General features: G+C 52.2%; 1 protein-coding gene across 1 annotated transcript in view; it reads right to left on the bottom strand.

Moving 5' to 3' along the window:
• The window catches only part of PTPRN2 (protein tyrosine phosphatase receptor type N2), an 800540-nt gene that overhangs the window by 61048 nt on the left and 726728 nt on the right, over positions 1 to 12764 (bottom strand). The window contains exon 17 of the mRNA XM_062190222.1: positions 3186 to 3259. Coding sequence (XP_062046206.1) covers positions 3186 to 3259 — 74 coding nt within the window. The remainder of the gene's footprint in view (positions 1 to 3185; positions 3260 to 12764) is intronic.

Consider the following 12764-nt stretch of genomic DNA (forward strand, 5'->3'; position numbering starts at 1 on the left):
CAGCAGGACTTGAACCAACACTCCGTGTTCCAAACAGCCCCTGCTGCCCCGCCATGCTGGCCCCCACCTTCACAGGGTATCATTATGGGCTGAGACTGACTGAATAGAAAGCGCAAAGAAACACACCGGTGTTTGGTTGTACACATCTTCTGAGAACCAAAAAATTGGCTCCCCTTGCTGGCCAGTTTCTTATGCAAGGCAGGATGCATAGGCTGTCAAGACTGTCTTAGGAGCCAGCCTGTCCCGTTAAATTAGTTGGATGCATTCCGAATCGAAACCTTAACCAATGCTTTCTTCCTTCATCAACAGAGGGATGAAGGATTAAGCTCACTGGTAAGTGTCATGGGGAATTTCAGACTTGTTCCTCGGGATAGGACTCGTGTGTTGTGTTTGGGCAATGCCCCGTCTGGCATCCTTGGTAATAACCAAGCTGAGCTTTAAATGTAGCTGACGGGCTTCTCTCTGACACCCTGCGCGGGGGAACCGAATTCCCATTTACTTCCATGACCTCTGATTTAAAAGCGAAGATTGCACATTATTTACTATTGGATGACTTCCCTGAAATTTAATGAGGACTAAGTACAAATATGACAGATGTAATTATCATAGCTTTATTCCGCACAGCCAGGGTCTTCTTGTGCTATAATTGTGAGCTTTTCACTCAACGGCTGCTAGGAAGGCCATTAGCATTGTATCTTCAGTTAGTCCACAGACAAGAGGCAACGCGGATTTCCTGTAGTTCATTCTTACAATCCCAATTTGGAAGGACAAAAAAAAAAAAAAAACCTGGGGTATGAAATAATGGGAAAACATAAAAGGTACTGTAAAATTGCTTCTCTCTCCCGGAGTCACCTTCTGACCCGAGTTCCTGGCCTGCAAGGCCTGGGGAGGTCGCTGTGAATTTCCACTAATGGAAGAGAGAAGTGCGGGAATTTGCGCCCTCCCCGGCGTGTCCAGACACCCTCGAGAGCCCGTGTGCAGACAAAAGCTGTGGAAGGCTTCTGCCGACGACACAGCTTCCACATTGAGCATGGATGCTCATACTGAGACTGGACTTTAGCTTGGCACAGCCCAGACATCGCAAGTTGGAACCCGGGAAGGAGTGGGGTGGGGAGGGCAGCTGGACCAGGCCGTAACACTGAACTTCAAAATGATGGCTCTGTTTCTCCTCATTCTGGTCTCACAAAACGATCTGGTCCAGGGACAAGGAACCAGAGGAGTGTTTCCTCTGTCTCTTTGCACTGGCCATCAATACTGCCCACCACGTAGCAAGCAAACCCAGGCCCTCACAAAACCTAACATCACTAGAAGTGATGCTCCACCCACAATAGGAGACTGGTAAATCAATAAGGTTTGGGGTTGATTTTTTTTTTTTTTAGTTAATCTTCTTGAGAAAGACTAATTGGTTCCAAATGAGAACCTTCGAAACACAGACAGAACCAGTCTTTGAAGTCTACCTCTGCTGGACATAAAGGAGTTATTTCTTTTGAAAACATGAAGACATAAACACAAGGCAGGGCTCCAGGAGGTGCGGATGAGGTAACCAGGCGAGCGCTTCACTCTGAAATCACTTTTGGAATGTGAAACGTCAGACAATGGAATGGGCCCACAGCATTGGGGAGTCTCAGCAATCCGCTTTATCCCAAAGGGGGCACTGAAATAAACAGCCTTGTAGTCCAACAAACAGGCCTACGAGCGGCTGCTGTTAGCGATCAGACACACCAATGGTCTCACCCGAAGCTTTCTCTTAAAGGAGCTGAAAGGGAGCAGAGGCCGCGGTGCAGTGCGTCTGCGCCCCGGGAGAAGGCCCGCTCTCTCTCAGTCCTCGGCACCACCATTGTCCTTAAACCCTTCATCCTGCAGGCTGCATGCAAATCTGGAATTTTAGTGAGATGCCCTGATGCCTCCTTGAAGACCAAAACTGAGAAACTCTGTTTAAAGTGGGGGAGAGGGGACACCGTCACTAACACCTCTCCCTCTTTGCCACTGGTTTGAAAATGCCATCAGGGGCCGGTGCTGTGGCACAGCCAGCAAAGCTGCCCCCTGCAGTGCCGGCATCCCATATGGGTGCCTGCTTGAGTCCCAGCCGCTCTGCTTCTGATCCAGCTCCCTGCGAATGCACCTAGGACACAGTGGAGGATGTCCCAAGTGCTTGGACCTCTGCACCTGCGTGGGAGACTCGGAAGAAGCTCCTGGCTCCTGGTTTCGGATCAGCTCAGCTCCGGCCATTGTGGCCATTTGGGGAGTGAACCAGAGGATGAAAGACCTCTCTCTCTCTCTCTCTCTCTGCCCCTGCCTCTCTGTAATTCTGCCTTTCAAATAAAATAAATAAATCTTTAAAAAACTATAAAGGCATCAACCATAGTCTTTAGAAAAGTCCTGCTTTAGTTTGACTTCACTCTCCCACCTGCCACCATTCTAATTCTGGAAAGTCAGCCTGAGTGCTCATGGATGGGATCCTGGCCTGGGAGCCCCCCTTCGGCCAGCTCTGACTTTACCCTCTTCAGTCCCCTGCAACCCTAAGGCTCAGGACAGGAGAGCACTCAGGTGGCGCCAGGCCTGCTAAGGAGTCATCCAGAAGTTCCGAGTTTCTTGGTCCTGGGGATCTCACGCCTCATGGTGCCAGGGAAGCTGCTGCGTGGCTGCCTTTGGAAATGGAAAACTCTCCCCAGCTCCCCCACTCTTCTGACATGACAGCACCTGGGAGAGGCACGGCCCCTCAGCACCTGCTGTTTTGTTTTTAAGGTAGGATCTTACCCACAGGCAAAAACCGAGTGGAAATGAACCTGCAGTTCTGAGCCTGCCTCAGTGCCACCGCTTGTTTTAAAAAGAGGCAAGTTTGGGTCTCATGTTTCCAACTCCGCTGAATAAACAGGGAATCAGTGGCTGGGGGAAGGAGACCACCACTGACCGAAGTTTTGCTGAAAGTCTCGGGTTCTAGTCAGTACGCTGTCAAGTTACCACTGCTGGACGCTCTACAGGACGCTGCCCAATCTGAGCACTAGGTCCACTGTGCTTACAGAACAGCCCCTGCCCGCTGCAGGGGGCGTCCGGACAGCTCAGGAGGCCTGGGTGGGGCCCAGTCTCCCTGGTCCAAACCAGCCACCAGCTCACGATCCACAGCCGGGGCGTGAAAAATCCTTGGGTCACATCCACGCGGGGGAAAAAGCCCAGGAGGGACTTACGATGGGGCTGGCGTTGATGTAGTCCGAGTTGCTGTGGCTGTTTTCGGATTTCAGCAGGATCCTGGAGTGGTCATCTGCAAGCAAGCCCAAGAGCAACCGTTAGATCTCAGCACAGCCCTTCACCTGCCGGGACCAGGTGGCTGCTCCGACCGTGAGCACTGAGCGCCCTGCTCGGGCCCAGGGGCAGCGCCAACGACCCCTCTCCGCACTCTGCACAGCCCTTCTGAGTGCTTTTTTTTTTTTTTTTTTTTTTGGACAGGCAGAGTGGACAGTGAGAGAGAGAGACAGAGAGAAAGGTCTTCCTTTGCCGTTGATTCACCCCCCAATGGCCACTGCGGCTGGCGCGCTGCGGCCGGCACATCACGCTGATCCGAAGGCAGGAGCCAGGTGCTTCTCCTGATCTCCCATGGGGTGCAGGGCCCAAGCACTTGGGCCATCCTCCACTGCACTCCCAGGCCACAGCAGAGAGCTGGACTGGAAGAGGAGCAACTGGGACAGAATCCGGCGCCCCGACCGGGACTAGAACCCGGGGTGCCGGCCTATTGAGCCGCGCCGCCGGCCTGAATGCTCTCTTTAACGATAGCTCTCCCTTAGACCCAGAGGAAGCTCCTGGCTCCTGATTCGGATCGGCGCAGCTCCGGCCATTGCGGCCATCTGGGGAGTGAACCAGCGGATGGAGGACCTCTCTCTCTGTCTCTCTCTCTTTGACTCTTTCAAATAAATTTAAAATAAAAAAAAAGGTAGCTCTCCCTTCCCCACCTGCAGTACAGAGGCATGAAGACAGGGTTCCTGGGGAACTGGTTCAAAGTTCTCATTTGGTAGAATGTGGGTCTTTCTGATGTTTTGCTTCTGCAAAGTTCAAATGCCAAAGTCAAGTGATCTGTAGTATGTTGTATGGTATTTACCTTTAACTAACAGACATAGTTAACTACACACAGTAAATAAGTGCAGATGATCCCTGGTTCGACTTGGGATTTTTCCACTTGATGAAAGTGTTAAAACTTACGCATACAGCCATTCTGCTTTTCGCTTTCAATTTTCAAGCGATTACCTGAGATCATCAATGCTTTATCATAAACGGGCTTTGCGTTATGATTGTGCCCATCTCTAGGTTAATGCAAGTCCTCCGACCAACACTCAAGGCAGGCAAGACCGAGCGACGCTCTGGGAGTTAGGTTTGCTAAATGCTCCTTCGACGTACGAAATTCTCAGCTCACCACGGGCGCACTGGGAACGGAACCCCATCACAAATTCATGGTATACACATGAATATTCAGCAGCGGCCACCATCCACAATACACAGTTGACAAGATGATTGGAATTAGGTTCTAAAAGGAGAGGAAGAGACACAGGAAATGCTGACAAAGAGGGAACAGTGGAGAAGCACACAGGTGGAGACGCACTGTGTCCGGCTGGGTCTGACTAGTACAGAACCTGGACACAGCAGGGCAGGACTGACAGCGCTTAGGAGCGTCGCGATGAAACGCACTTGGTATGTGACCTGCTCCTAATGCTGGTTCTGGGACGACAATCCTGCTCCTGCTTGCTAAGAGTCTCCCTTTGCCCTGTTTTCAGGGACTTTTAAATCGTGACCCTCCGTGGGAAGCCGAGGAGGGGCCGCGGGGAGGCGGCAGGTGTAGCCTGGCTCTGCATGGCATCGCCGAGCCTGGCAAAGCCCCAGGGAAGGTCAGCCAGGGAAGCCCAGCTTCTGCAGGAATAAGCCACCTCGCCCTCCTCTCTGCAAGGTGCCTGCTGAAGACACAAAGTGACGCAGCCTCTCAGCTCTGGCCTCTCTCTGGCTCCTGGGAATGCCTTTCAGGTGGTACCAGCAACCCTGTTCTTCGCCCGGGCCGGACCCATCAGAAGCCGGGGTTCCGGGATGGCGAGCTTCTCACCGCTGCTCCTGCTCGTCCCAATTCCGACCGTGTCACACCACGTCCTGCAGAGGTCCAGTCACCAGAAGACAGCGGCTCCCAATTCTGAAAGTGGCCCAGCAGGGGTCAGCGAAGGCCCTGGGGTTTGCTTTTGTTGGCGTCCCTCCTGGGTATTTTGCTAGATTTCTTAAACAACAAAATCTAGGGCTAGGGAGAACTCCTTGGAGTAGCCCGTAATGGCTTGAACTTGGAAAGTGTCATCTATTTGAGACCAATGTACTACTAGACTGGACGCCATACCAGCAATCTTACTAAGACTTTAATGTGAGCCTTTTCCCAGTAGAGACAAGGCTGGAAAAAAAAAATCAGAAACCCCCAGAGAGGGGGAAGGAGTGCATATATTACATGGCATGTTTACATGTACGTATAATGTATGTGCCCAAACGTGGCAGTGTTCGGAAGGTATTTATGTAGCTGCTACTAGCTCAGCCAAGCTATAAATAATGATACAAATAATGATCCTGTGGACTCAACGGTTCCTGGGTTCCTGTACAAATTTATTGCTCAGAGAGCGAAAATGGAAATAAAGTTTACCAGAAGAAAAAAAAAAGTCAACTTTGACCTCCTAACATGCTACAAACACTACCCCTAAAATCAAGTCCAGGGAGCGCCATTTCTCAGTGCGGTGCCACCCAGGCACATCAAAGGCTCTTCTCAGCAGTGGGCGCACCGGCCTCTTCTGCCGGCCACACAGGTGGACTGCTTCCAGAGGTTTCCCGAGGGTCACCCCCACGCCCTGCCTCACTACAAACATTTTCAACACAGCCAGCTTCAGGCAGTTGGCGGAGAAACCTTTTCAAAGGGCAGGGTCGGGAGGGAGCCAGGACCGGGGAAGAAACCAGAGTTGGCAGTCTGTGACTTCAGGGTACGGCAGGCTTTGAAGATGTGTAGGGAGGAGAGGCCTCTGGGCGGAGCTGAGGAGCACTCGGGGAGCCCAGCTTTGAGGGGGTGCCTGTAGTTGCTCCTCACCCCGCAGGGGGACGGCACTGCCCAGCCCCGTCCGTGTGACACAGCGGAGAGAATGCTCAAGTTGGGCTTTTCCAGGGCTCAGCGAGGAAGAGTGTCCGCTGGACTTCCCCAACAAAAAATCGGCAAAGTGCTTCCCAAGACTGGCAGTCCGAGAGCTTGGTCCTCAGAGCACTGGCCGGTCAACCCGGTGTGAGCCCACGGCCCCCACGCCGGCACATGGCTCTGCAGAATGCCGGTTCCCCTTAGGTCGCGCTTTGAGGGACAAGGGCTGCAAAAGCCGCAGAGCGCCCCTGCCTGGCGATCGCATATTGGATTGTGCACCAAGGTTCTGCTTTACAAAAACTCACAGAGAAGCTATTTGGGTTTTACAGTGGGGGCCATTTGGAACCTGGAGACACCTGGAAGGGCCAGTGATGCTGGCCAGGGTGCGGCGGGGCTGGGTTCATGACAGGGTCGGCGATCACTGGGCCAGCAGATCTTCATTTGCCTGTGCAAATTTCTGAACTGTTTTGCCATTCACCTTTCCCGTTCACCTCCTTGGAAGAGATGTCCTGAGAGCCAAGGAGATGATGACAGCAAATTCTGAGGGCAGCGGTCCACTCTGTTCTCTCTTCTGTCTTGTTTCCCACCCACAGTTTCAGTTACCCTCGGTCCACTGAGCTCTGAAAAGTGGTAAGCAAAAAATTCCGAAAACGATTCACAAATTTTAAGTTGCGGGTTGTCGCTCTGAGTAGCTGGAGGGCACCTGGAGCTGCCCCACTCTGCCCTGCCCAGGTCGTGCACCCCCGCCTCGGCCGTGTGTTCACGCAGTATACGCTACCCGCCTGCCACTCACTGGGTAGCCTGCTCGGTTATCAGATTGACTGGCGTGGTTTTGCATAGCTAGTGCTCCAGTGACCCTTGTTTTACCCAGTAGTGGCCCCAAAGCACAAGAGAAGAGGCGCTGGCAATTCAGCTCTGCCAGAGAGGAGCCCCAAAGTGCTTCCTCTAAGTGAAAAGGTAAAAGTTCTGGACTCGATAAGGAAAGAAAAAAAATTGTGTGCTGAGACAGCCAAGATTTCGAATTGGTTATTGTTGTTAATCTCTTACTGCGCCTAGTTTCTAACATTAAATCTCATCCTATATACATAGGCACGAACAGTATGTACTGGGTTTGGTACTATCTGCGGTTTCTGGCATCCACGATGGGCCTTGGGAGGCATCCTCCGTGTTTTCAATAGGCTGATGGTTGCATCCCAAAACAGGTTCTTCCAAATACACGGCTTGGTAAGGCCGCCGCCACCTTTTACAGTGCACAGGGAGGGCACAGTGGCCTTGTTATCTGCTGCCTTGCACTCAAGGTCTGGCTCATAAGCAAACACCCAGGGTCTTACCCAGGCCGGATTTCCTGAAGGTTGCTCCTTCCTAGTTCCAGGATAAAACACACATGCACACACCTCCCTTGTGGGCAAACATAACTCAGTGAGCAGAATCACAAGGCAAGGATCTAAATCTAATAATCCAGGTACTTGCCCAATTAAAAAGTGGGTATAGTCTTTAAAAGCTTACTTCCGAACCTACTCGGAAACCAGGGAAACATGGAAATTTACATTGCTTCTACCTTTTAAAATATCTGGCCCTAAGATCCACAATCATAGGTCTTACCAGGGAGGGAGAGAGAAGAGTGCATGTCACAAAGAAACCTGTTGAACAAACCCTCCACAGGTAATTTTTTCCTGAGTTCCCATCATGCATTTGTGCCTTGTTCAGGAACATTTCAAGTTTCTCTAATATTCTGTATTTTCACGTAGCTCATCTTCGAGTACCGGATCCCCGGGCCATCAATCGAATAGGAACTATGTTCCCATTTTATGTTGAAGAAATCAAGGCCCAGGACGATGAGATGAGGTACTTGGCAAAGGTCACGGAGTCAGCAGGAGAGTGTGGGTTTTGCAAATTACTCAGTATTTTACCCAAAATGCCTGAAGTGCATGAACTCCTTGATCTTGTGGTTGGTAACACGAATTAGAGGCGTCTGTAGGAGTCACTGCTGAACACTGGTACGTGGCCACAGAAAAAATGAAAGAAAACATTTAAGAGATGTCTCCATCCAAGTGGCCCACCCCATGTTCCCTTGGGGGCTCTACAGGAATTCTAACTTTCTGTTACGGCTTAGACCAAGTCATTTTCTCTGGCTGGATGCCATATTCTTTACTTTGATGCTGTGGATACTTGGAGCATGGCTGCTGACAGTCCAGGCCTGCAGGGGGCAGGACTGCAGTGGGGGATTTGTGCAACAGGGACGCTGACAGCAAATGGCAGCCGTTTCCTGGACTTTCAGGGGCCCAATGACGGTCTGATAGACTGCAGAGACGCAGCCGAAACCGCCCGCTGCTATTGGCACCCTGTCTGTTCGTGCTGGTCTAATGATTCCAGCCAATTACACATGAAAACCATTTGATTTATTTGGACGTGTCATAGTTGAGCAAAGGAATACATCATGCTGCCATACTTGTTCCAAGACTCTGAGAAGCTAACAGGTGCGTTTCTTTGCAGATCTGGGAACTTGAAGATCAGCGACAGTGTGATTCTGAAACACACTTGCCCTGAAGAGGTAAGTCTTTAGTGAGAAGGCTCACTCCCACTTCTTTCCATACGTTTCCCTTCTTCTCGAAGTCAGCAAGCCGGGATTCTACGGTAGCCTGTAAGAACTGCTTAGTTCGAATGCGCTCCATCATCAAACATCTAAGAAGAAAACCAGCAGAGTTCTGCTTCGGGTCTCCTGGGATCATCACACAAAGTTGCATGCGGGCAGACCGGGCAAGGGCTGGGGTTCCACGTCCAGAAAACTACCCCGCATCCAAAGATGGCCTGGAAAAGGAACCATGTTCCCATCCTACTGCCCAGTCAGCACGCTGCCCGCCGGTGGGTCATCAGACACACTCAGAGCCCGGATCATCTTCCTCGACCAAACACTCCACTGGCAAATCTCCGGGTGGTGAAAGAGAGACTTGCAATGTGGCCGTCCTGAGTCTTGGCCTTGTATCTCATTTCTTATCTTATTTCACCGGCATCGCCTGCAGATCTTTCAAGAAGTAATCCCCACATAGGATTAGTGACTTGCAGGGTAGGGGAAGGACAGTGCACACAGGTAGATCATAAATCCTAGTGCACGGTGGGACTCCCACGTCTGAGGCTGTTTTAACCACACAGTGCATCTGTGTGGAAGAGGAGCTCCCCGATGGACTGTGCGCTGCCCAGGGGGCAGAGAGGACCTGCTCTAAGGTGGCTAGGTTGCTGTGGCCGGGCAATGCCCATCCAGCCCCCGCAAGCTGTCCTGGAGGCACCTGGTGTCAATCAAAGTTTGAACCAACCATGCAGCTCCCAGAAAGGCACGCTGTGGGTCCTAACCAGTGGACTGCGTGCTCGCTTGGAAACTGGGTCCTTTCAGAGGTCACCTGTTAAGTTCCTGGTATCCTAGGACAAAAGGAGGAATTTGGACACACAGGCAGGACCCATCCAAAAACGAGGACAGCCATCAACAAGCCAAGGAGAAAGGCCTCAGGAGAATCCAGCCCTGTCCACACCTTGATTTGGACTTCTGGCCCCCGCACCACGAGACAGTAAGTTTCTGCTACTTAAGCGGCCCAGCCCGAGGGCCCTTGTACCAGGCACCCCAGGAGTTGGAAGCACTGGGAGTGAGATTACTCAGTTCTGGTCTTGTTTGCTTGTGGTTACCTGTGCCCTCTGTCAACCCTTGGTGAACGCGGATGATCACACAGGTCTTAGCAGCTGAACTCCAATCAAACTTCCATCAGCAAATCAGCCAATAGCCCGTCCTCACAGCCTCAGGCCTGCGCAGGACCAGCAGGGGGTTTGCACTGCCAAGAGGTGCAGACGGAAGCGTAGGAGCCTAAGTGTAGAAGGCAACCTGCTCGGATGCCATCACACAGTCACAGCAGTGCCTGGCCAACACCCGGCGTCATCTCCAAGTGCAAAGAGACTGGGGAGGGCAGTGTGGCGATGTTTGCTTGCTGTAATTTAGTTGCACACGCACAAGAACAATTTTGCATAATAAGAGCATAGATATCAGCCAAGCAAGACCATGCCATCTGCATCGTTCTACCGAGAGACCATCAATCAACACACACTGATTATGAATCTACTCTTTGAGGAGCTGGCTAACTCATTAAGGGCGAGATTAAGAAAAGCAAGACCCACAGACGATACAAATGCACCGGCCTCCAGAGAGCTTAAACTCTAAGTGGGTTGGCAACTTGTAACCTTTAAAAGAAATAGACACAATTTTCTATTGTATTGAAATTGGTAGTGGTACCAGGAAAAGACATCCTGGCCTGTTGTCTACACTGCCTGAGGAGATAAAACATCCACTTTGGGGAAGGGAGCGTGGTGAACTCTGACCCTTTGGAAGGGTTATGAGAACAAGATTATCATTTATTCTCCGCCCAACAGGATGCTTCTGGAGAAGTTTAGGATGGAAACTTGGCTGTAAAACTTGCCAATTCATTTAGCAGAGATTTAAACTATGATGGCCAGGTGTGGAAGAATGGCCACAGAAGCCTTCCCAACAGACCACTTACAGGGGCAAAGAGGAGCGACGGCAGGGGAGGGAACAGACTTTCTTGGGATGAAATAATAGGAAAAAGAAGCAGAAGCAGCATTTGTAGTGACACGTGTGCCCGTGACCAGAGCAAAGGCACGAGTGACACGCCCAGCAGTCCAGGCAGCTCCATGCCAGAAGGAGATACAACCTTCTAGAGCAACAGGAGGCCTGAGTGGATCCAAAGGGGAAAGAGGAGGAAGGGGTGGGGAGGCATGCTAGCCCAGGAGGTGGACACGTGCGGCTGTGCTGTGGGGGGGGGGGGGGCAGGAGGAGGCCAGGTGGAGCTCCACTGTTGAGGAAGGGCTTTTGTAGGTGGACCTCAACATCTAATGCCCCCCACCAGACTCAAAAAGTAGAACTGAAAAAGCAGGTTATGCCTTTGATCCTTAAGCAGTCCATTAAGTGGGTCTATGACAGGGTTATTTTCTGGGTTAAGGAGCAACTGGGTTAGCTCTCCTTCACTTCCGTGGTGGGATTAGCAGGCGACCTCACTTCCAGTGCCATCTTCCCCATAGAGATGAACAACAGCAGCAACAAAATCCCCTTATGATCACGTCCTGACAGCTACGGCAGCAGTGACTGGGTGTGCAGGACACAGCCACGAGGAGCAGGTGCGAGCATGGCTGACCAGCTCCGCCCACCACCACACCAAGCGCTGTTCAGCCTTGGCGTGGGAGCCTCCCTGGGGGGGCTGTCCCAAACGTCTACGAGCCTCGTGGCTAAACCACACAGAGTCATCATTTTACGCTGCTGGAGGTCGGGAGTCTGCTGTGAGTCTCCAGGTGTTGGCGGGGCTGGTCCCTCCAGAGCCATTTCCCACGCCGGCGTGGTGAGTTGCCTTGTTCTCATATGCTGCCGTCTCTGACCGTCACCTGCCGCCCTCTCCCCGACACAGGTGAGCACTCTTCTGATAACACCGGGCCCGCCTGGATAATCCTGATGAGTCATCGCCTTAGCTCAGCTGATGCAGAAACTTCACCGGCAACCAAAGGCCCCTTGTCACGGAAGCTAACACGTTCACAGACTGCGGGAATTAGGAGGTGGGCGTCCTGGGAGCTGTTATTCTATGAGGAACTCAGCAAGGTGACAATGGGAAACCTCCCAGAGACTCAGCGCCTTGCAAACGGCAGCCTTTGATTGTGTGATCCCAGACTTCTACGGCCGAAGACAGATCACAGGGCCACAGACGACACTCCCCGTCCTAAGTGGGATCCTAATCATGATCCTGGAGTGCACGTCGGCGGCTGAGAGACCACAGTGAACCGGGTTTCTCATTGCACTAACAGGAACAACCGTTCTACAGGGAAGCCAGAACAACGTGAACAATGAGAAAAGGGAGAAAGAAGAAGAAAAAGGAGGGGCAGGGGAGGTGGGGGTGTGAAGGGCTCACCGCAGGGTGGTGGTGAGGCTGCAGGGCGCACTGGCTGTGGTCCCCAAGGTGCAGACCGAGCAAGGCTATCTCTCAGGGGACAACAGTGGACTCGGAATGAGGCAGGTGACCTTCCCACGGCCCTGGCGGCTTTCTCGGGTGCACACAGAGCTTGTGAGTATTTGGAAAGGGAAGGGAGGTCCCTAGGAGAGAAGAGCTTTATCAGGAGCAAGGCGTGTCAGGGAAGAAGTGGGGAGGGAGGGCAGTTAAACTTAAAAAGACCAGAGAGCCGGCGCCGCAGCTTAACAGGCTAATCCTCCGCCTTGCGGTGCCGGCACACAGGGTTCTAGTCCCGGTTGGGGTGCCGGATTCTGTCCTGGTTGCTCCTCTTCCAGGCCAGCTCTCTGCTGTGGCCTGGGAAGGCAGTGGAGGATGACCCAAGTCCTTGGGCCCTGCACCCCATGGGAGACCAGGAGAAGCACCTGGCTCCTGCCTTTGGACCAGCGCTGTGCGCCAGCTGCAGCACGCCGGCCACGGCGGCCATTGGAGGTGAACCAACGGCAAAAGGAAGACCTTTCTGTCTCTCTCTCACTGTCCATTCTGTAAAAAAAAAAAAAAAAAAAAAAAGACCAGAGAGACCTAAGAACCAATTATGCACTCTGATCGCATCATGGGGAAAACAAAACAAAACAAAACAAAGCGAA

The sequence above is a fragment of the Lepus europaeus genome, chromosome 5 (assembly GCF_033115175.1).
Source record: "Lepus europaeus isolate LE1 chromosome 5, mLepTim1.pri, whole genome shotgun sequence".
Classification (NCBI taxonomy): Eukaryota; Metazoa; Chordata; class Mammalia; order Lagomorpha; family Leporidae; genus Lepus; species Lepus europaeus.